Source organism: Pectinophora gossypiella, chromosome 18 (assembly GCF_024362695.1).
Source record: "Pectinophora gossypiella chromosome 18, ilPecGoss1.1, whole genome shotgun sequence".
NCBI classification, from domain to species: domain Eukaryota; kingdom Metazoa; phylum Arthropoda; class Insecta; order Lepidoptera; family Gelechiidae; genus Pectinophora; species Pectinophora gossypiella.
Genome location: NC_065421.1, coordinates 9,690,194 through 9,713,069, shown reverse-complemented (window position 1 = coordinate 9,713,069; position 22,876 = coordinate 9,690,194). Strand labels below are relative to the sequence as shown.

The window sequence follows — 22,876 nt, the reverse complement described above, 5'->3', positions numbered from 1 at the left end:
TTACTTACCTATGAATACTTCATAAACTAGTATTATAGTTTAACAAATGTTTGTTTGTAACCAAGAATATGTTCTTAATATTTACCTTCTAAGTAAGTACTTACCTTCTATTGATATAATTTAGTAAGAAATGTTTATAATGTAACCATGTTGAGTTCTACATAAGTACTTGCTTGCCTAAATCAATTTTAAATTAATTTCTGTATAAATACTTTAAATTAGTATTGATTTACTTACCTATTTACCAAAGAATTGCTGTAGGACACCTAGGTGGTGGCAGCATGTCAGAGACAAGCGCCATCTAGCGAAAACGGAATGTAACCTTTTTTGTCATAAAACAAAAGAAAAACAATAAAAAACAAAACAGTAACAAGAACGACGCCGTTTCATTTTCCCGCTCCTTATATTAAATTTATTTTATAAAACCAAATATATCCAATTATTATCCATATTATTTACCTATTTCTTCACCTGGCACCCGGTTTATTTGTAAGGCCGAACGTGTTAAGTCCCCAAAAATATATTGGATAAGTCCCCATTTAATTCTTCAAGATCACACGTTCACTTTGTAACCGAAAATTAGATATCAACCTCTCACATACATAAACACACATTGTATGCACGTATGAGTTTCAAATTTATTGCCTCACATGTGGTTCATACACCGTGAACGTGTTAAGAGTCAAGTAAAAAAATATGAATTTACCAACCGCCGATATAAGGGTTACGTGCATAAATAAAATAATTATGCCTCTTAACGGGTTTAAAGTACCTTTCCAACTTTCCTTCAACACAAAGTAACTGTATTATAATAAATTAAAAGTGTATAACGGGCTTTCCCTTATCATAGTCCGAGAAGTACGCGGGGAATAATAATTTAAGTACTTATATTTGTGCATTATACGAAAACGACTTAAGGGATTTTGATGAAACTTTCTTCGTTTTGCTCTTTAGAAATTTAGAAAAATACATAACACACATTATAACATGAGACAAATAGAGAGAGAATAAAACAAACAAGGCACACGTACATAATAACAGACAAACAAAAGAAATTACTTCGTAACATTTGAACGACGGCCTGCGTGGTCTAGTGGTTTGAGCGTTAGGCTCACAATCCGGTGATCTTCAAATCCCGGAGGAGACATATTATCACAAAAATCACTTTCTGATCCTGAGTTTCATGAGTTTGGTTAGGACATTACAAGCTGATCACCTGATTGTCCAAAAAAATCACAACGTGATTTTTGTGATTTATCCCCACCGGAATTCGAACCCGGGACCTCCGGATCGGCCCTTACCTTTAGTATGATCGGCTATTTATCAAAAAAATACTTTTATATGCTGTATCTTATGAAAAGTAATAATAAAATTGTAGCCTCTCAAATAAAATATACATTGCTGGTAAAGTGACTATGGAATTTGAGAAGCAGTAGAGCTATCGTAGTTATCTGTTTGCAGGAGTAGAAGTAAACGAGAGTGGAGTTGAACCGGCGACAGCGGTTCTCATACAAAATGCGCGTTAGGGCCTTTCCAACCTCTTTCTTGTATTCCGTGTCATATACCATTACTATATAAGTACTTACTTATTGAGATGTAGGATTCTATTTTAGTTCTTTTCTACAATGGCTACAAAGAGTTGCATGCAAACAGAGTTGTTAGCAAGCGCGCCGGCGACAGCTAAGTAAGTATAAAATAGAGGCCTGTACCTATGCCCTCTAGTCGACCTCACACACGCCCGCATAACCGGTTCACTCCAACAGACAGTGGTGGGGTCTAATCAAACCTTGGATTTCTTACTTTGTAATTCAACGAAACGAAATGCCTAACAGATTTTATACACGTAAACATAAACTGCCTATATACGTCCCACTGCTGGGCACAGGCCTCCCCTCAATCAACCGGAGAGGGTATGGAGCATACTCCACCACGCTGCTCTACTGCGGATTGGTGGAGGTGTTTTTACGGCTAATAGCCGGGACCAACGGCTTAACGTGCCCTCCGAAGCACGGAATCATCTTACTTTTTCGGACAATCAGGTGATTCAAGCCTGAAAAGTCCTTACCAAACAAAGGACCGTCTCACAAAGTGATTTCGACAATGACCCCATCGGGAATCGAACCCGGACGTCCAGATCGTGAGCCTAACGCTCTAACCACTAGACCACGGAGGCTGTTGTTTTTATACACATGCGTACATAAACACCCGCGATCCCTAATAAAGTTAGCAGAGCGACAAATAACCAGATTAACTTGAAGTCATTTTTCACGAAGACTAAAGATGGATGTAATAAACCGTATGGTGATAGGTGATCAACTCATCATCATCATTAATTTCGTCGGAGTAGCATTCTCCATTTTTGTCTATCAAATGCCAATTCTCTGACTTCTTCATAAGACACTACGTTCGCCTTCTCTTCGACGACTCACGACGTTCAATTCCATGTATGTAAGCTCTTTTTGGCCTTCCCCTTCCTCTCTTTCCTTCTATCTTCCCTTGTATGATGTTTGAATAAATTCGTCGCCTATTATTGTCCATATATCTAGCTGTGTTAAAAGACGTTATTGGTAGACCTTTAAAACCTAATTAAGTAGGCCATATGAGTAAATACAGAATTTAGAGCGAAGAATGTAAATCTTGTCGAATTCCAATGACTGAGTAAGCGCGTGTGGATTGTCCGCGTCCAATATTGCACAAGATATGTGTAGATACATCCGTCTCGCATCCGTATGTATTGATGTCGCAGACATTTACAGAGAAAAATATGTAGGTACAAATGTGACGAAAATGTTTAATTTATACTCAAAATCAAAAATATTTAGTCAAGGTTATATTTTTTGGTCGATGTCTCGTCAACCTAAACCAACTGCAGCTTCTCAACCTGTATAGCTGATGAAAAGTAGCTGCAAGAAAAGCTTCGGCACAGGGCTCTAGACGTTCTTAAAAAATTTAGTAAGTAATACAATTTAATTAGTTTATAATTTATGCATATAGTTCATGTATTATTCTCGATTTGTAAAGCTAGACAAGCATATTTTGCGCGCACTCTGTTGTTAGAGTATGTCAGTATTATCAGCCCATGCCTAATTCACCAATCATAAGAAATCTTGATAGAGTGTGTACGGAACGAGGATCTGAGAATACAGCTGCTAGATAGTTACAGTAATATTTATCAGGTGGGGGGCTGTAACAGTGCTTTGTCTTTCCCATTGTCGGGAGAAGCAATGGCACTGTACAAAACTGTAATGGTGGGCTTGAAGAGAAGGGGATGAACAGTTTGTTTTAAGCCTATACATCATTGCATTAGTTTAAGTTATTTTTAGTTTGTGTAAGTTGTAGAATCGAAAGAAGTCACTACGGAGTGACAATATTAATATAACGTTATCCCATTTTTACAAGATGCGCTTAGTAAAACTGATGTTGAGGTCCGGTTACTAAAGAAGCGACTGCCTATCTTAACCATAAAAAACAGCCCAATCACAGATGAGGTTATGCCTCCAAATCATAAAGCAATACGGGCCTCTAACAGACCAGACCTCCAAATCCACCAATATATTTTTTTTTACGTAGATTCAAAGAAAGAGAGAGGTAGAGGTCGTCTGTCGCGTGGATAGCAAATCCTTTCACCACAATGACGTCAAATTACAGATGACATCACAAGTTAACTTTAAAAATCAATGAAAAGGTGATGTGTAAAAAAAAGAAAGTATTATTTCTAAGCTAAATATATTATAACTTCCGTGATCAGTTCAGTATTCAGTAGAGTTACGAGTATGAGGTTGAACGGATCTAACTGCGCAGTGACCATAAGGAAATCCGCTGTCTTCCACCTATTGATGGCCCTCTATGGCAGTGACATCCGAAATATGTTTTTCTTCAAGTTTTGACCGCTAAATTACGACAATAACTGTTTTGCAGTCAGTATAGTCTCAATGCTCCAGATATTCGTTTTCCTAAAACAGTTTACAATAACTGATGTATCGTATCTATCTACTCGGGAAAATTGATAGCATTACTCTTTAAAATCTTCTTCTATCGTGTGGGTTGTGAGGTGGATTACCAACATCATCAATCCTGGTGTACCCTGGTGGTTTAGATAATAGTGACAGATATTTTCAAAAATCTGCCAAATATAATTGTTAAAACAAATTCGATAAGCAATGGCCTTAGGTCATGCCCTAAGGTTAGGGCATTACCACAGAGTTCTTATTACAGAGAGATGCCGCGGGAGCATAGCCGGTGAGACCGAAATATGCACAAAACGAAATGTTTTACTGAGGCAACGATCGTATTATAAAACTTTCATGTCGTTCATTGCTTCTTTGGTATAGTGCAATCACAACTAGCGCTTGTTTTACTACGCAATTAATAGCGAATAATCGAATAAACCAGCGAGAAATATTGTGGCCGTTTCACGCACCCAGTGAGTGAGTTAACAGGCGTCATGCGGACTTGTGTAATTCCGTGCTGAGGGCGTATTTCCCTTGTTTCTATGATCTATGGGCATTTTTATTTATATTTATTGAGGTTAACAACAGCTTATTTACAATATTAACCACGTATTAACGAAAGTAGTAGGGGCAGACGAGTGCACGTATATCAGTGGTACGCGCGTGCTTGTATATGTGTGTGTGTGTGTGTGTATGTGTGCGTGTGTATGTGTGTGTGTATGTGTGTGTGTGTGTGTGTGTGTTTGTGTTACTTGCTGATTGACTGTATAAATTAACTTCTCTAGCGTGAGCTAACAAACGCATCAAAGTACGATAAATGTTTAATGAATAAAACTTATTAATAATAAATAACCATGTGAACATTTTCAAGGTATTGTACTATAGTACCTACATTTTATACAAATGCAAAGGTTAGGCGCGTTCAAATCATTATGGCATCACGAACGCTATGTCGTGCCGTGTGGACCGACAACCATTGATGCTTATACGTAGATAGTGCACTGATGATCACGAATCACGCGAGGTTATGCACAAGTGCAGTTTGTAAGCGAGAAGACGCGGGCGCGGTTTTATCAAACTCTTCTAGTGTCTATAGAATCGCGGGAATGTAGTCACAGAAAACGCGCGAGCGGAAGCGAGTGAGCTTAATATCCGCGCGAACTCCTAATGTGAATGGAACCTATACATAGTGTAAATTCCATTTTAATACCACATTAGGTACAAACACATTATCGACACGAAAGGTATTATACAACCAACGAAAATATCAACGAAATAAGTATTTTTATATGTACTTATCGCGTCTGTGGATAGTTCTAGTGCTTATCATTTCAACTCTGTTAGTTTCTTCACATTTCATCTCTCAAAAATAAAGAATAAATACTACGTATAGTAAGAGTAAGCGAAAAGAGGCAAATATTGAGAGTTATTGACGACAGAAGAGGCAAGATGATTGGACACTTAATAAGACACGACGAATTTATTAAAACATCATAGAAGGGAAGCTGCAAGGAAAGAGAGGAAGGGAAAAACCAAGCGCTTACATGGAACAGATTAAAGAGATGGTGAACGTCGTGTCTTATAAGGAAGTGAAAGAATTGGTCTTTGATAGAAAATAATGGAGAATGCTACACCGACAAGAGCGTGGCTCTTAAATTAGTGATGTTGACTACGTAACCTTTCCTAAGGACATCTCCGATTTGGTCAATGTAAGCTGCTGGCTTATTTTGTTTGGTGCTTTTAGATACCAATACAAAATACCTACAAATACAGGCTGATCACCCAATTGTCCGAAAGTAAATACTTCGCAAGGCACGTTAACCGTTGGCCCCGGTTACTACTTACTGACGTAAGTACGTAGTCCTTGTGTGAAACATGTCAGCCTATGGCGGCTGAACAATAAAACAGAGTTGATGCGGTTGGTCATCCAGCTCACAACCTACAGAATATAAGTTGTCTTCTGAAGTCTTGTGGTGGTGGTGATGCAAAGGCATCACATTGAAGTACAAACAAAGATTGTTCATTGCCGTGCCGAATCTAACATTCCAGGCTCACAGTACTGTACCAATAGTCAGCAAGTCAAGGCCTCCGGGTCTTCATGTCATCAATTAAGCCGTGTCGACCACTTTCACTGCGGACTGGTGTGATCCGATCTAACCAGCACAAGGCCGAGACACAATGCCTTGATTCATGGGACCGATGAGCTGCGTGGGCTTGAGATATCGTCGTATCATTCGGTTTGTTTAGAGTTACGTCAGGATATTTGTACTTAGATGTAAATATACATACGGCCTCCATAGTCTACTGGTTGAGCCTTGTGATAGGTTAGTCGGTTCTGGCTACTATGTTATGTTATTTATTTTATTTTTTTGCGCGCTTTCCCTTACATAAGGGACCTTCGGCCCTTATTATTATTATATTTATAATTAACCCTTAACCCTTAACCCTTCGTTGTGGAAATTGTACAATGAGGGACTTTCCAGTGCCTCAAAAAATATATAGATGGCGCTGTTCAGATTTCCTATTTTCTCATTACTCGGGTACATAATCATTCAAAAATAATATAACGACAAAAACATATATAAATATAATTTATGTTGGAAGAGAGGAAGGGGAAGACCAAGAAGAGCTTACATTGAACAGATTAAAGGATTATTTAGTTTAATCTAATAATAATTAATAATATTTTTTATCTGTGAAACACCCGTCATTCCCGAGAAATGCATTTTCGGAGGTATGTGACCTAACCTATATTGGGCTGGTTTTTCCTTCGCGGGTCGGAAAGTCAGACAGGCAGTCGCTTTAATAAAAAACAGGACCTGTCAAATCTTGAGCAGGGCTAACAACACATAACAATAGATTCAATCAATTTTGTCGAAATCGATAAGTTTGTTTATTCCTAACAGACGTGTGACGTGATTATTTGGGTTCACATATTAGCACCAATAATCAAAACGAGGAGCTCCTTGGCGCAGCGGTAAACGCGCTCGGTCTGCGATTGTGGGAGTTAAGCAACTTTCGCAAAGGCCGGTCATAGGATTGGTGACCACAAAAAAAGTTTTCATCTCGAGCTCCGCCGTGCTTCGGAAAGCACGTTAAGCCGTTGGTCTCGGCTGCATTAGCAGTCGTTAATAACCATCAATCCGCACTGGGCACGCGTGATGGTTTAAGGCCCGATCTCCCTATCCATCCATAGGGAAGGTCCGTGCCCCAGCAGTGGGGACGTTAATGGGCTGATGATGATGATTGCCCTACCGGAGCGTCACGAGCCACGCGTATTTGTAACAAAACTATAAAAAACCCAATAAATAGTGACTTTCAACAAAGGAGTTTAAGTTTTCACCACCGCCAGCACCACGCCACGAAAGGAGACATCTCCACTTACAGTGCAGCATGGGCCGTACACGGACCCTGTGAAAAACGGGATAACGCTAGGGAGAATAATCTGAGAAACACCACAAGACTGCATCGTATAATAACGTAAATCTATTACAACAATCGAGTATTTTCCTGACCCAGATTGAAGGTGAATGCATTATCATACAATCACTTTACAACACCAATAGATGTGCCTTGTCGTGTTGGTAATAAGGATGATTATATCTTTATTATCTTCGCTTTCCCGCGGTATGGAATAGAGTTGCGGTAGTTGCAATTTGTTTTAATTGTTTTTTCATATTTTCTTACTATAAGTAGGTATAGTGTTATTAGAGCCTCCTTAGTATAGTGATTAGAGCGACAGGCTCACAATATAGATATCCGTGTTTGATTCCCGATGGGGACATTATCGAAATCACTTTGGAGACTGTCCTTTGGTAAGAATATTGCACGCTGAATCACCTGATTTTACGAAAAGGTAAGATGATTCCGAGCTTCGGAGGGTACGTTAAACCGTTGGTCCCAGGCTACTAATCCAGGCACCTTCGCCAAACCGCACTGGATCAGCGTGGTAGAGTATGCTCCATACCCCCTCTAGTTAATCGAGGGGACGCCAGTACCCAGCAGTACGACGTATATAGGCCCCTCAGCATTCGTTACGATATCACTTACACCCCGTACAAGTAGCCATACAAGTGGGTATGGGTGTTAGTGACACCGTAACAAATACTGACGGGGATGATTCAGACCATGATTCTGAGTTGATATAACGCGGAATTACCTGTCAAAAAATTTATGAAAATTTTAGTGTTTTTTTTTATTATTTTCAGTTCCAAACATTTGCGATGGAAAATTCCACTTGATATTAACTCAGAATCATGGCCTGAACCATCACTCAAAGTCACTTACTCCTCGTATTTAGACAGTTGGAAGTTAGTTTTTCTGTTTTGCAGAATTCCTAAACCATTAGTAAAACGAACGAATATCGAAATATTGTAAAATATATTTCTGTAAGTAATAGCACTTTAGTTTTGATATGTCACTAACCTAGATGGGAATAATATTGAGAAATAACTCACTCAACCTTTTTAATGGCGCAACCTAAGTCTAACTAAGTTATATCCTGTAGAAAGGCTCAAAGTGCTCAGTGAAACAAATCGAAAATAAATGATTCCTAATTTAAAAAGCACTGTGGCATCACTAGTGGGGATCGCATGCGCAGACATCGTCATGCCTGACAGGCGGTTATGTCAACGCCGCGCGCCGCCGGCGCATTACGTGTGGCGTTACTAGCTTCCTATTAGTGGCCGTGTCATTAGCGGCTCCGATACTTGCTCGGAAGTAACTTGGTAATTCTGCGGGTAATAAACTTGCCAATTTAAAATGGGAAAGTCTGAAAGAGGGGGTAGGTAAAACCCCATTCAGGAGGGGGAGGGGGGTCGCACAAACGACCGTAACGTTAGAGGCAGCAGCCTATTACCACATTGATTCTGATTCCAACAGCCGGAGCCGTGGTAGCCCAGTTGATACAAAAGCTTGCCTCTCACTTTGATGTCGCCGGTTCAAATCCAGCACAGGCCTAAACCAATGATTGTCGAATTTTTCGAATTCATGTTTGGATCATAAATGGTTATCACGTGCTCAGCCGTGAAGGAAAACATCGAGGAAGAGGTATGTGACCTAACCTGTATTGAGCTGGTTTTCCCTTCGCGGGTTGGCAGGTCAGACGGGCATTCGCGTCTGTAAAAAACCGGACCTGTAAAATCTTCAGGTTAGGTAAGCGGACCCTAACCTAACCTAACCAGGAGATTCGACAGGTCCGGTTGTTCACAAAAGCGACTGTCTGTCTGACCTTCCAACCTGCGAAGAGAAAACCAGCCCCAGCAGAATGTGGGTTTCCTCACGATGTTTTCCTTCGCCGCTGAGCACGTGATATTCATTTATGATACAAACATGAGTTCTTAAACAAATTCGACAATATTGGTCTAGGCCTGTGCCTGTGATGGGAAAGTGATAGGTATAATTAGGAGGTACCTACTGCTACAGTCATGAGCAGTATAATGTACCCACTTTAGGACTCTGTCACACTAACATATTTGACATTTAGTGAGACTTACAGTTCAATTTGTCAAAAAAGTGAATGTGACATGGTACCAAAATGTATACATATAATGCTCGTGACCGTACATTCATTCATTGAACGCATAAATTAAGTCATACTTATTTTATAAAGTCAGTTCTCGCCCGAAGTTATAGCAAACGTCTGGCAATCATAGAGGACATAAAGGGCAATGGAAATCGGTCAAGTTAACACAGAGTAGTGAAACCTGTTCCATTTTAGTCCGACGGTTTTAATGTATTGTTTCCGGAGTTGAACGAAAATAAACTTTTAAAATAACCTGTTAAGGTGTTTTCAACAATTTTATTACGAGCTCTAATTAGCACTTGGTCATAACAGGTAACTTGTTTACTTATTTACGTAAACAGCCTATATACGTCCCACTACTGGGCACAGGCCTCCCCTCAATCAACCGGAGGGGGTATGGAGCATACTCCACCACGCTGCTCCAATGCGGGTTGGTGGATTTACTTATTTATTCATTACCAATTCTGATTGTGATGGTGATGGGGACCTTTGCGCCTGGATCCATTTATTTGCATGTTATAATTTTCATAACTAAAAATGTTGACCTAAAGCTAAATGTTGACCATCTGCAAACTATACCTACCATTTTTAAGGCGAATAAATGAATTATGAATTATCCACCCGTGGGGGCTTATTTGACTAAATAGATTGTTATTGTCTATTTTATATAATGTGTGTATATTTTAACAGTGGCTGCAAGTTGTCTTTGATTACTTGTGGCTCTGCCCACCCCATTAGGGATTACGGGCGTGAGTTTATGTATGTATGTACGTATGTATGTATATTTTGACTGTAAGTAACTGTGATTACTATTTCTATGTTAATAAATATTTCATTTAAATAATTAAAAAAAGAAATTATGAATTTGGAAAGGGTAAGATTGTGGTAATAAAGGTTCCGACTCTTCCGTGCTTTGAAAAACACGAAGAATTGTTTAACGATCTGAAGAATATTAAACAAATAAAACAAACAAACAAAAACAAAAACAACAAACAACAAACAAACAAATGTATTAAGTAGTGTAGTTATTTTTAATAAATAAAATAATAAATAATAATTAGGCAGCTAAATTATATTATATTAATTTTTTAAGAACGTCTAGGGCCCTGTGTATAGGTTTTCCTTGCAGCTACTTTTCCTTGGCTATACAGATTGTGAAGTTGCAGTAGTTTTAGGCGGATGAGATGTTGGACAAAAAATATTTCATAATAAATTTTAAAAAAACTTGAAGTTGTCGGACTCAGCTATTGCTTGCTAGTAAGACCTCAATCACACTGTCTATTTCCTTAGTTGCATCTTTTCTTTTTTACAACGAATAATGTAGCAAATACAATACGTAAGTTAAAATAAAGATAGAGAAAAATAAGTTATTGTGTCGAACAATCACTTTTAAGTTAGACAGACAAAGTAAGGAGATAAAGAAAATAAAAGATTTTGTCGCACAATAGGCAATAAAACTTATTGCAGTAACGTTTTTTACCCTATTGCCCAAGCAATTTGTAGGTTGTACTTACCTAGACACTATCATTCGTCAAAATGTAAATTTAATTATGAAGGTAGAGTAAAGATTTACTTCGGAGTTATACAATCAAAGTGCGCACTGGATGCGTTTAAGAATATACATTTTTAGTCTTCTAAGAAATAATATAGTATTTTTTTAAAGTCGTCTCAATATTACGGTCATGTTAATCCATAGTTTATCGCCCTATCAAAGTATACACAAACACAGAACATGTACAAAGAATAACTCAGATCTAAAAGTAGACAAGCGATCTCTTCTCATTTCTTTCAGAATCAGAATCATTAATCAACGTAATTACACGTAACTTTTTAAATGTCAATTCAATTTTTGAATCTACGTCACTTTGCAAGGTGTTATGGCTGAGAAGAAGAAATGACAAGAAACTGCAACAGCAACACATCTTTTAAATCAATGTACGTAGGTATACATTACAAGTTGCCTGAGAAACATATTTAATAAGTACAGACATTTTTATCATTTCGCTTTTAAATTATAAAATCCTTCTTCTACGCTACAGAAATTATCTCGTGTAATTATAAGTATTACTATCTGACACCTAAATAAAAATAAATAATAATATATAATTTGCATATCTGGCTAATTAAACAGAGTTAGACTATCAGGGAGTTCTACAGCAAGTACTGAGCCGGGCACATTAACAAATAAAAGAACCATAAAAGTGTGTCCCGCGCCTGCGTGCGGGCCTGTCGCTCGTGATATGCTCTCGCAACAGCGCTGGCGCAACAATGCGCTCCCAGGCTTCTTGCTACACGGCTTAGGACTAAGTTAGTGTTGTAGTGTTTGTTAGTACTGCGATGTCTGTTCCAGTACAGATGTGTTGTGTCTTCGAACTACATTAGTAGTTAGGAATAATAAATCACGTACTTACAGTCGTACCCACTTTAGAACCTTGTCGCACTATCATATTTGACATTTAATGAGACTTACGGTTTAATTTGTCAAAAAAGTTAATGTGACATGGTTTCAAAATGTATACATATTAGTACTCGTGACCGTACATATAAAAAACACTACACACCACCACACCTCGTCCATCATTATACCTCTGCCCACCCCTTCGGGGATACAGGCGAGATGCTATGTTATGTTGTTGTTATAAAAAAGACTTACGCCAGTGACTTCTAATGGAGTACATAGAGCCACGAGTTAAAAACGTAGAGTGTAAATACTTTGGGTTATAAGATCAGATAGTATTAAAATAACCGATGTTCGATTTTAATTCTTTCGTTTTTTGGAAGGCATGTTAAGCCGTTGATCCCCCCGGCTGCTAGCCGTAAAACACCTTCTGAAATCTGCGGAGCAGCAACGGGATGGAGTATGCTCCATACCCCCTCCGATTGAGTGGACGCCCGTGCCCCGTATATGTGGGACGCTTTCTGTGGTGGGTGTCCCCGATATTGACCCCTCTGGCGTGGTCGACGACTTCCCTCAATCAGCGCTTATCGCTATCGGCCCACTAGGGTCGATTAATTCTTTCAAATATTTTTCCTCTCAGACGACGCCCTGAGCCGAGGTTCGCGCCCAACTGGGCACCCTCAGGTCTGTTGTCTTAAACGTTGTACCGGGTGAGAACCTTCAGCGCACCCCATTTGTCCGGCCAAGTAGTTAATGCCGCCTGCGGCAAATCTACAATAAGTCACGTCAAAAAAAAATGTGGTGGGTGTTAGTGACATCGTAATGAATACTGAGGGGGATGATTCTGACCATGATCCTGAATTAATATCCAATGGAATTTTCCGTCGTGTTTATGTTAACATACATACATAAACTCACGCCTATTTCCCACCGGGGTAAGCAGAGACTTTGGAATTCCATTTGCTTCGATCCTGACACACTACGACTTTTATGTTTACGATTTCAATTATTATCCGTACCTGACCCCAAAAACTAATTCAGTAGTTTTTGCCCACCTGGGGTTCGAACCTACGACCTTCAAAACGCAAGGTGTACGCCGTCACGGCAGAGGTATAAAACACGCTATAAATCAACAGTAAGACAGCCTTTTGTTCGGTCATGGAAAAAAATCTTAATCTAGTTGGGTTTCTAAGAAGAGACTTTTAATATCTCGACACTGATAATTAACTCTAGCATTTTAAGTTCTATTGTAGTCAAAATGGATTAAGAAGTAGAAAAAATAATAAAAAATTGTCTTTAAATAAAAACTTCATAAGTCTACTGGTTATGAGAAACCGTGAATTAGACATCATTTGAGTGTATTCTTTTGCCTTAGCCAAGTTGCAATCGAATAAAGAAAAACGACAAGATTTTTTGTGACGGTACTTGCTGTAGATTAGCCGCAAATGGCATTAACTACTTGGCCGGACAAATGAGGACAAATAAATATGTGGGATCGATATGTCACCTAATGTTAGTCCCGTACATTTTTGTGACTGTCATTGTCTATTGTCGAAATATTTTATATTTATACCATTTGTGACTTTAGTTAACATAGATTACTTGACTTCACATAGATAAAGATTTTTTTATAGTAAACTGAAAATATGACAATACACTTGACAAACTTTTAGTTCAACTTTCTGAGATTGATTTATTAATTAAATATGGACCTCATTTATTCTTGAAAACAAATAAGTACTTACCTATTTTATCAAATCCTTTTTAAGTTATACCTGTCTTTTTCTTAAATCCACCGAAAAGGAAAGGGACAAGCATAAAATTTATGCAACACACATACATTTTAGAAAAAACAAATAAAAAATAGAAAAAACAACCCTCTCAAAATTTTACATAGGCCAATATCCCGACAGAAAATCATTAAGGATTTAGGCGCATTAGGGCTAATTCTCATTATGGCAACCGACTCGCAAATGGACTACTTCTCATTATGGCAACTTCTCATTTGGGCTACTTCTCTTTTGGCTACTTCTCACTTGACACAGCACACGTCAAACTGGTTGCATACCAGCGAGAAGCCTATTTGATTCACCCGGGTAATTCATTCGTCTTAAAAAGATCAATTTTCAGTCGTACGTCCCATTCCTATTCAGGGGATAAAAAATATCAGGTATAACTTAAAATAAAATTAGGTGTTTGCAGGAATCAGGGCCAATCTGCCTCTTCTGGGCTTAAGCTTCTCCTTAGATTTGCTAGAGTAGTCAATAGCCAAAGGAAAATTGACTAAGCCTATTCTGAGAATCAGACAGTTGGTCATCGGATGACTCTCATCGCAACAAAGACCGTTCTAACCTCCAGAATAAAAAGACCTGAGAAACACGGAATGCGACGGACCTCTTCCGAAAAAGGCGTCGGAGAAGTCACGACTTTACTATTTTGTTCCGCCATATTTTAAATGCTTTTGGAACGTTGAGAATCGTGTGGATGGGACTTATATTCTAAAAAAACTAGTATATCTTTTTAAGTAAATATTAATCTTTTGAAAATGGAAATGCCCAAAAAAACCTATGCCAGAAATAAATATGTTTTCTGAAAATGTCAGTTGTTTTACCGATCTTTGTTTTCGATAATGTCATTGTCTGCTATCGATGTCTGTCGATATCTTTGTATATTTTGCTTCGAAAACGCAATACATTCATTTACAGAACAGATAATGTCGATGTTTGTTATGTACAAGCCTCATCTCACTTACTGGAAAGTGGCAATAGATACGGTAGACAATATAGAAAGCCTTTAAAGATATATTTACTCACAGTTTATATTTTGCATAACATTTATTTTAGAACCATTATTTTAGGGGGTGAGGTGTGGGGGGCCACCCGCGGGTATTGCACTTCGCGCGCTTTCTTTTGACGTCAGCGTACATACGTCACAGTAAAAAAATATTTCAGTAGTTTAGCTATGACTAACTGCTATTATTTACTTATGGAATGTAAAATATATTTTCGTCAAAATACCTCGCTTTAACAGTTTGACCGACAAACTTCATAGGTAGAGGGGTGTCTAAAGATGGAGGTGCCCACGTGGTGACTCACAATCTATACAAACATTGCAATTTAGTTCTATATTGCGATAGCGTCTCAACTTTATGGAGTTTTCTCCCAAACCTGTTGTTAATTCTACATTCGTTAAGGCCGTGTGAATCACTATTTTTACGAAACACTAAAGTTTAAAGTAACGGGGATTTCTGATTATATTTAGTACTTTTGAGTAATGTAGAAATAATTGAGTTAGTTATTATTGCATCGATCTGGGGAGAGCATTAACCTCTTCGAATCGATCCGCTGACCCACAAATGGACGAAAGAGAAGAGTGAATTATCGTTTACTGAAAACGTGTCATTTTGGCACCAATCGTGGCGGACGGAAGTATTTTCTTTTATTACATCCATAATCTAGAATGACCTAGACTTAATACAAAGTGCCTATCTGAAAAAGTTACGTGAAACTAATTCAGTTACTTCCTCTTTTAACATTACTTATCTTCGATAGCAGCCTTCGTGATCTAGTGGTTGGAGCTTTAGGCTCAAGATCCGGAAGTCCGGGTTCGATTCCCGATGGGGACATAGTCAATATCACTTTCTGAGACTGTCCTTTGTTTGGTAAGGACTTTACAGGCTTGAATCACCTGATTGTCTAAAAAAATAAGATGATTTCATGCTCCGGATTCCGTGCTTCGGAGGGCACATTAAGCCGTTGGTTCCGGCTATTAGCCGTAAAAACATCTCTACCAACACGCAGTGGAGCAGCGTGGTGGAGTATGCTCCATACCCCGTCCGGCTAATTGAGGGGAGGCCCAACAGTGGGACGTATATAGGCTGTTTGGGTTTTTGTATCTTGGATAAACTAATACTACAAATAATACTTGAATAGGTACTTATTAAGATAAAGGTTCATTTATAACTTATTCCTTAATGATTAGATGATTGCATGAGGACACGGAATATAAAAAAGGGGATGGAAAGGCCCTAACGCGCATTTTGTATGAAAACCGCTGTCGTCGGTTCAACCCCGCTATCTTCTACTACTACTCCTGCAAACAGATAAATACGATAGCTCTACTGCTTCTCAAATTCCACTTTACCGGCAATGTATATTTTATGTGCTAGGCGAAATTTTATCATTACTTTTCGTAAGTTACTGCATAAGTACAAAAGTATTTTTTGATAAAATTAAATAGCCGCACGTTCTAAGGTTTCCAGCATTCCTGTGATAAGGATGGATCTCCTTGCATGATAGTCGATATTGGAATTTTTCCCTGCAGGTTATAATGCACAAAACGAACTTTTAATAATTATACTATCGCGGAGCTCCGTGCGTCGTAAAGTTTGCGGACGAGTGGAGTGCAAAGTTGAAGTATGAACTACTTACTTGCTCATACTTGTGTGGCTTTTCATCTTTCATCCGTGTACATGAGGTTGTAAACGGCAAATGACATTCGCAACTCTATGTAGTCTAGCAATTGGGTACGGTCACGAGTATGTATACACTTTGAAACCATGTCACATTAACTTTTTTGACAAATTAAACCGTAAGTCTCATTAAATGTCAAATATTATAGTGCGACAGGGTTCTAAAGTGGGTACATGATATTGCTATGACCTATGACTGTATATTCGCTTAAAAGTCGAAGATTCACTAATTACTTATACCGTATACAATATTGCAACGACATTATTTATTTATTTATTTTCGGAAAACCAACAGCTACTTTAAACAATATACATATAAAAATTTTACATTACAAAATAAAATGTTACATTACAAAATAAAAGTATAATTTATAAAATGTATAATTGTATAATCATAATACAACTCCGTGCGCCGTGCAATACAGTCTCATTTAATTCCATTGAAACCAGTAAGGTCACAAGGGCTTATCCACATTACGACAGACGATCAGTGAAGCCCAAAACGTGTTTTGACACTAACCACGTATTAACCACGGACCACGGGCCAAGCAAAACTGCGGTTGGACAAAAAAATAAGAGAAAAAAAAACTTGTAATGGGCCAAAAACATCGTGTGCCCAAAATATGACCAATGGTCAATCATTTCAAAGATGGAATGAAAGATAAAATTTAGGTTTTAATGTTGTTTTTTTTCATTTGGATAATCAACAGCGTTACAATAAATGTATGTGTAGCTTTACACATAAACATTAATTAAACGTAATGCCAATACCGTAAGTACTTTGTTTATTGTAATCTGGAGTAAACTGAATTGCCCTTAACATAAACAGCCTATATACGTCCCACTGCTGGGCACAAGCCTCCACTCAATCAACCAGAAGGGTATGGGAGCATACTCCACCGCGCTGTTCCACTGCGCGTTGGCGGAGGGGATTTTAATCACTTAAGTTAAGCCGGGACCAATGGCTTAACGTGCCCTCCAAAGCACGGAATCATCTTATTTTTTAGACTAATAAGCTCAATGTACTTGTTGGTTTAAGGTGAGAGCCATCAGCGCTCCCCATTTTTCCGGCCAGGTAGTGAGCGGCAAATATACAATAAGTCATGTTAACACTTTCAAGGACAGAACGTCTACGGACGTTCCGATTCCAAGGTGACATACTATTATGAACCATCAATGACGCATGGTCTCTGTCCATGAAAGGGTTAAAAAAGTGTTTAGGTTTACGCCTATATGAATCTAACAAGATTCGAATCCCGAGTTCGAATTCCCGGTGGAGACATATCACAAACATCACTTTGTGGTCTTTAGTTTAGTTAGAACATAACAGTCTGATCACCTGATTGTCCGAAAGTATGATGATCCATGCTTCGGAAGGCACGTTAAGCCTTTGGTTCCGGGTAATACTTTCTGGTGTAAGTATGTAGTCGTTACATGAGTCATATCAGGGGCCTTTGGCGGTTCAATAATAACCCTGACACCAGGGTTGATGAGGTTGGTATTCACAACCCACACGATTAGAAGAAGACTGTTAAATTAAATGATGCAAAAACTCTAATATAGGTACGTACATTTTATTCTAAATTAAAGTACTACCTACCTCTAACTAGATATATCCAAAAGTGTAACTCGATATACTTCTATTAAGTATAGAGCTGCAAAAAAAATAAGCAGAATCTGATTGCTAATTCAGGGATCGACAATATATCATTAAGAAAAAGGTAAAAACATATCTCTGACCAATTAAACTTCAGTTCCATATTACAGCTGTATGTTTTAACCCAGAAACATGAAATTTTCTCAAGCTACCGGTCTGTCTAGGTCTAACCAGGTTTTAAAACTAGGCGTTGTTGAAAGACCTAATTTTGCACGTGCGTATTGTGTGACTAGACTTTAACTTAATATGGTATATAATAGCTCCATTTATATTTAAGTGGTGTATAAGGTTTTGTAGCCCCACGATAAAATAGATTTATTTTTATGCCCATCTGTCTGCCAGGAAAATAGTAATAAGTATACTTAATTCAATAAAAAAACCTTAGTCTATTCTTGAGCTTTTTGGCGGGAACGTGAATGACATGGTTGCTTTCTTCACTCAATAATCTAAATACTTAATTAATACGAAGTGATGTTTTATGGTTAATGATCGCAGTAAGTTAGTCGGAAACATTCGTGATAGTGTTATTATATCGGAATATTCAATAAACAAAGTGTAAGTACCTATCTATTCTCTCTCGCTGTCTAGAAGCCGCTTCATAACTCGAAAGTAGATGCGGACTTTTGAGTTAATTCGTTTAGGGTTCGGAGTAGAAGTCTGCTCCAAGGGTGGGGGTTTAAGTTTCATTATTCATCGCCACCACCTTTCATCATTTCACTAATCATCATCAAGAAAAATATACATAAGGCTTGGTTGTATGGGCCTATGGGCCTTTGCCTTGCGCTTCGGGAAAAACCAAAACAAAAAAACCTCACTTCTTGGTGATGCTATTGCTATAACAATTGGGTCGTGTACTAAGACACGACCCAATCGTGTCAGTTGTGTCGTGTGTGTGTCGGGTTTAAGACTCGTGTAAGTAAGTTGTGTACTAAATAAAGGCAGATCTGAAACTAAGGAAAAACATATTCCCTTTTCTATTTAACTTACTTATGAATTTTAATCAAGAAACACGTAACAATAAATCCGACATTTTATCACGTTTTTCTATGACGTCACAGTGTGCTTTTTCATACAAATTCCATAGAAATTTTGTGATTTGACGTTTAGTAAAAAGTGACTGATTTGACTAATTGAAAACTAGCCTATTCAACACATTCCGCAAAATAAGAACTAACTAATTCTTTTCCTACAATTGTAACTGCTAAGTTTTTATTCGGTCGCAGATTATAATAATAACAAACAAGTTGTTAATATTAAGCAATGGTTGTTTCTCACGATTTTCTCGCGGTGATGAACAAACGAATTCGTCGATAGATGGAATATTTCGCTATTACTGTACACCTTTTGTCTTATCTCCATTCACAGGAAAAATGGAGCAAGTCAATCGTGATACTTCGTTTTATTATGTTGATTTATGTAATGATTATGAGGTATTTATAAATAATTACTTTAAAAAAACAACGAAGAAGCGATGACTTTCTGATATCACTGAAGAATAATCTTTATGTCTTTATTGCCATTCTCATAAAGTGCCTCTTAGTTGCTTCTGGTCTACGGTGACCCTAAGAAGTCGAAGAGTAAGCCTTAGATAAAGTAATCACTGAAAAAGCTTACAGCAACGAATAAAAGCAGTATAAAATACCTAACAACATAATTATTTATAACTGTCTTACTATAATCTATGTTCATTCTTCAAAATCCGACGTATAATTTGGACATTTATTCTAAAAAGAACCTTTTATCGCTAAAGTGCAAATTAATCATTAATTCGCGACAAAAAATAATCTCACACTTTTTTGACAGAGCGTTTAACCTGTCTTATTGTTTAGCAGTTCATTGACCTGTAGTCAATCACTTTAAAAAGATTAAACGACTGGTTTACAAATGCCGTAGTTATTAATAGTTTAGTAAGTATAGCGTGGCTATTTGAATCAGTACAGTTATACGAATTAGTATGGACATTGCGTTGGAATTTCTGTTTGACACAATCGTATCCATTACATCGTTTACCGTTAATATTGACTGATGTTTAATTGTAATTAGATCAGGTTTACTTACAGCAAAAAGTGACTAGTTTTTTGTATGTATGACCAGTGTTTGTATGGCGTTTATGTACAGTTAGCTAAGTTTGATTGGGGGACTTATTTGGACATTAGTCAAATAACAATTGGAATTACAAACATTCACAAACTTAAGTATGAAGTCATTATACTTAAATGAATATTAGGAAGCTAAATTAATGAAATTTTGTAACAATATACTACGTATATACATATACATACACAACATACAGGGTGTTAGTAACGTAACGAAAACTTTGAGAGATAATTTGTTAATTCAGACAATGATTTTGAGTTGAAATCAAGTGGAAAGTCCGTCGCAAAAATATGGAACTAAAATACACAAAAAAATCATGAATTTTGCGACGACGATTTTTGTATGACTTTATACATATTTAAGGATATCTAGGACACTGAGCCGACGTTTATGTTGCTACTATTTCTCTGCTATAGGTTGAGAAGCTGCAGTAAATTTAAGCCGTATCTATGGTAAAATAAATATATTTTTGAGTTCAGCAGTTAAATGTGTATAAGTATTAACATTCTATTCCAACACAAAAATAAATAATTAAACTAATTTAATAAAAGTAAACACAATAAGAACATTGAATTTAGGTATTATAACAATAAACAGTATTATCCATTAACTGGAAGAGCCATCAAAAAATAATATTGCAAGCACCAATGTTCGCCAACGCATAGCAGTACAACGCCGTGCGAATTAACTAGACACCATTCACACACAAGATTTCATATTAGCGAAGCGTATATTTAATCCGCACGGGTTATACTCGTACAAAGATGTATGTACCTCTAGAAGCGGTCAACTCACTGAGCTCTGTGTCGCAGTCGGTATACTCGTGGTTGCAGTCGACAGTGTACGCGGCTGCGCCGGCGACGGCCAGCGCGCACCACAGCGCCACTGCGCACGCGCGCACTGCCATCACCGCATCCTTCTCTGGAACAATTATTCTTCTATAGTACAAAATATATTTAAAAAATCTGCTTATTAATACATACAAATCAAGCAAGATTTTACCATAATCATTAGCTTAGCTTTAACTCTTTGTCACAAGGTCCGATTACCGAACCTGCAGGGCTAACTTGCAACGTGATAAAATTATCGACCGATCCAATAAATTTTGTCAAAACCAATAAGTTTGTTTTTTCCCTAACATGCGTGTCACGTGATTTTGTTCGTATTTTGACAGAACGATGTGACCTATATGGGTTTACATATTAGCACCAAAAAATACGACAAAACGACATAATTATATCGTCAGAATCGTTAAAATGACTGTGACAAAATTTTATCACCTTGCGCATGTTAGTCTTACTAGAGATTCTACATCTCCAGTCCAGGGCAGACTGCCAATGTGACCTTTCAACTTTGCCAAAGCAAGATTTATTTATACAAATAAATCAAAAATACATTGTTGCCCAAAAAATTACATACAGCACAAACTATAAAAACATAGTACAAAAGCTGCCTTATTGCCAAGGTACTATGTGGTGCTATTTTCTTCCAGGTAACCTCTGAATTGCATGTACTTCAGCACTTCTCATCAAAAACATTTTGGTTCGTATAAGGATTATCAGAAAAGTATTAGGTAAGTAAACTACCAGTTTTAAGAATAAAAAAATAACATTGAATAAACTCATGTTTCGTTGAACACAAATTCGGAAGTGTTTTGACAGAAATTAGTTAATAGTTACTACGTAAGTTTCGATCTCTTAAATTTGATGTAAGTACTAATAAGTATTATATGTATATGTACCTCATCATCCCCCTAACATTATCCCATTTTTTACAGGGTCCGCTTACCTAACCTGAAGATTTGACAGGTCTGGTTTTTTACAGAACCCTGTCTGACCTTCCAACCCGCGAAGGGAAAACCAGCCCAATACAGGTTAGGTCGTATACCTCCGAAAATGCATTTCTCGGGAATGTGGGTTTCCTCACGATGTTTTCCTTCACCGCTGAGCACGTGATAATCATTTATGATCCAAACATGAATTTGAAAACAAATTCGACAATCATTGGTTTAGACCTGTACTGGATTTGAACCTGCGACCTCAAAGTGAGAGGCAATTCGGCTACCACGGCTCCTATACGTATATTTATCTACTTACTAATAAAAAATCCAGAACACGGCATTAAATCATTTCCACATCTTAAACCTAAATCATTATTTAAGAGCCTGGTGTAACTAAAACCGGTAAGTTATTTATTATCTATTGATTGAATTCCCTTAAACAGTAAATTCTTGAATAGGCCTTTCGTGTTAACATAAATTTCATATAACTGTCGCAAAATATAGACCGGAGTACTTTGTTTGTACTATAAAATATACAGGGTGTTAGTGACATCGTAACGAAAACTTTGAGAGATGATTCAGGCCATGATTCTGAGTTGATATCAATATGGAACGGAAAATAATTTAAAAAAAAAACACTAAAATTTTCATGAATTTTCCGATAGAAATCATCCACTTGGTCTGAATTATCCCCCTTAGTATTAATTACGGTGTCACTAACACCCATACCTACTTGTATAGCTACCTGTATTTACTTGTACGGCGTGTAAGTGACATCGTAACGAATAATGAGAGGGATGACTTCATCTCATTACTCTGAGTTAATATCAAGTGGAATTTTCCATCGTAAAAATATCGATTTGAAAAAAACTAAAAAAAAACATGAATTTTGTGACGAAAAATGCCACTAGATATTAACTCAGCATCATGGTCTGAATCATCCCCCTTAGTATTCATTACTATGTCACTAACACCCTGTATCTCTTATTATTATTATTA

The 22,876-nt window shown here is 37.5% G+C and overlaps 1 protein-coding gene across 4 annotated transcripts in view; it reads right to left on the bottom strand.

The window, feature by feature from the left end:
* Positions 1-22,876, bottom strand: part of LOC126375121 (putative epidermal cell surface receptor) — a 61,495-nt gene that overhangs the window by 20,113 nt on the left and 18,506 nt on the right. For 2 of the 4 annotated variants that reach the window (XM_050021965.1, XM_050021963.1), the window contains exon 2: positions 20,893-21,018. In XM_050021965.1, the coding sequence (XP_049877922.1) occupies positions 20,893-21,004 (112 nt within the window). In that variant the 5' untranslated portion in view covers positions 21,005-21,018. Of the gene's footprint in view, positions 1-20,871; positions 21,019-22,876 lie in introns of all 4 variants that reach the window. The other 2 variants (XM_050021962.1, XM_050021961.1) reach the window with 2 other exon arrangements.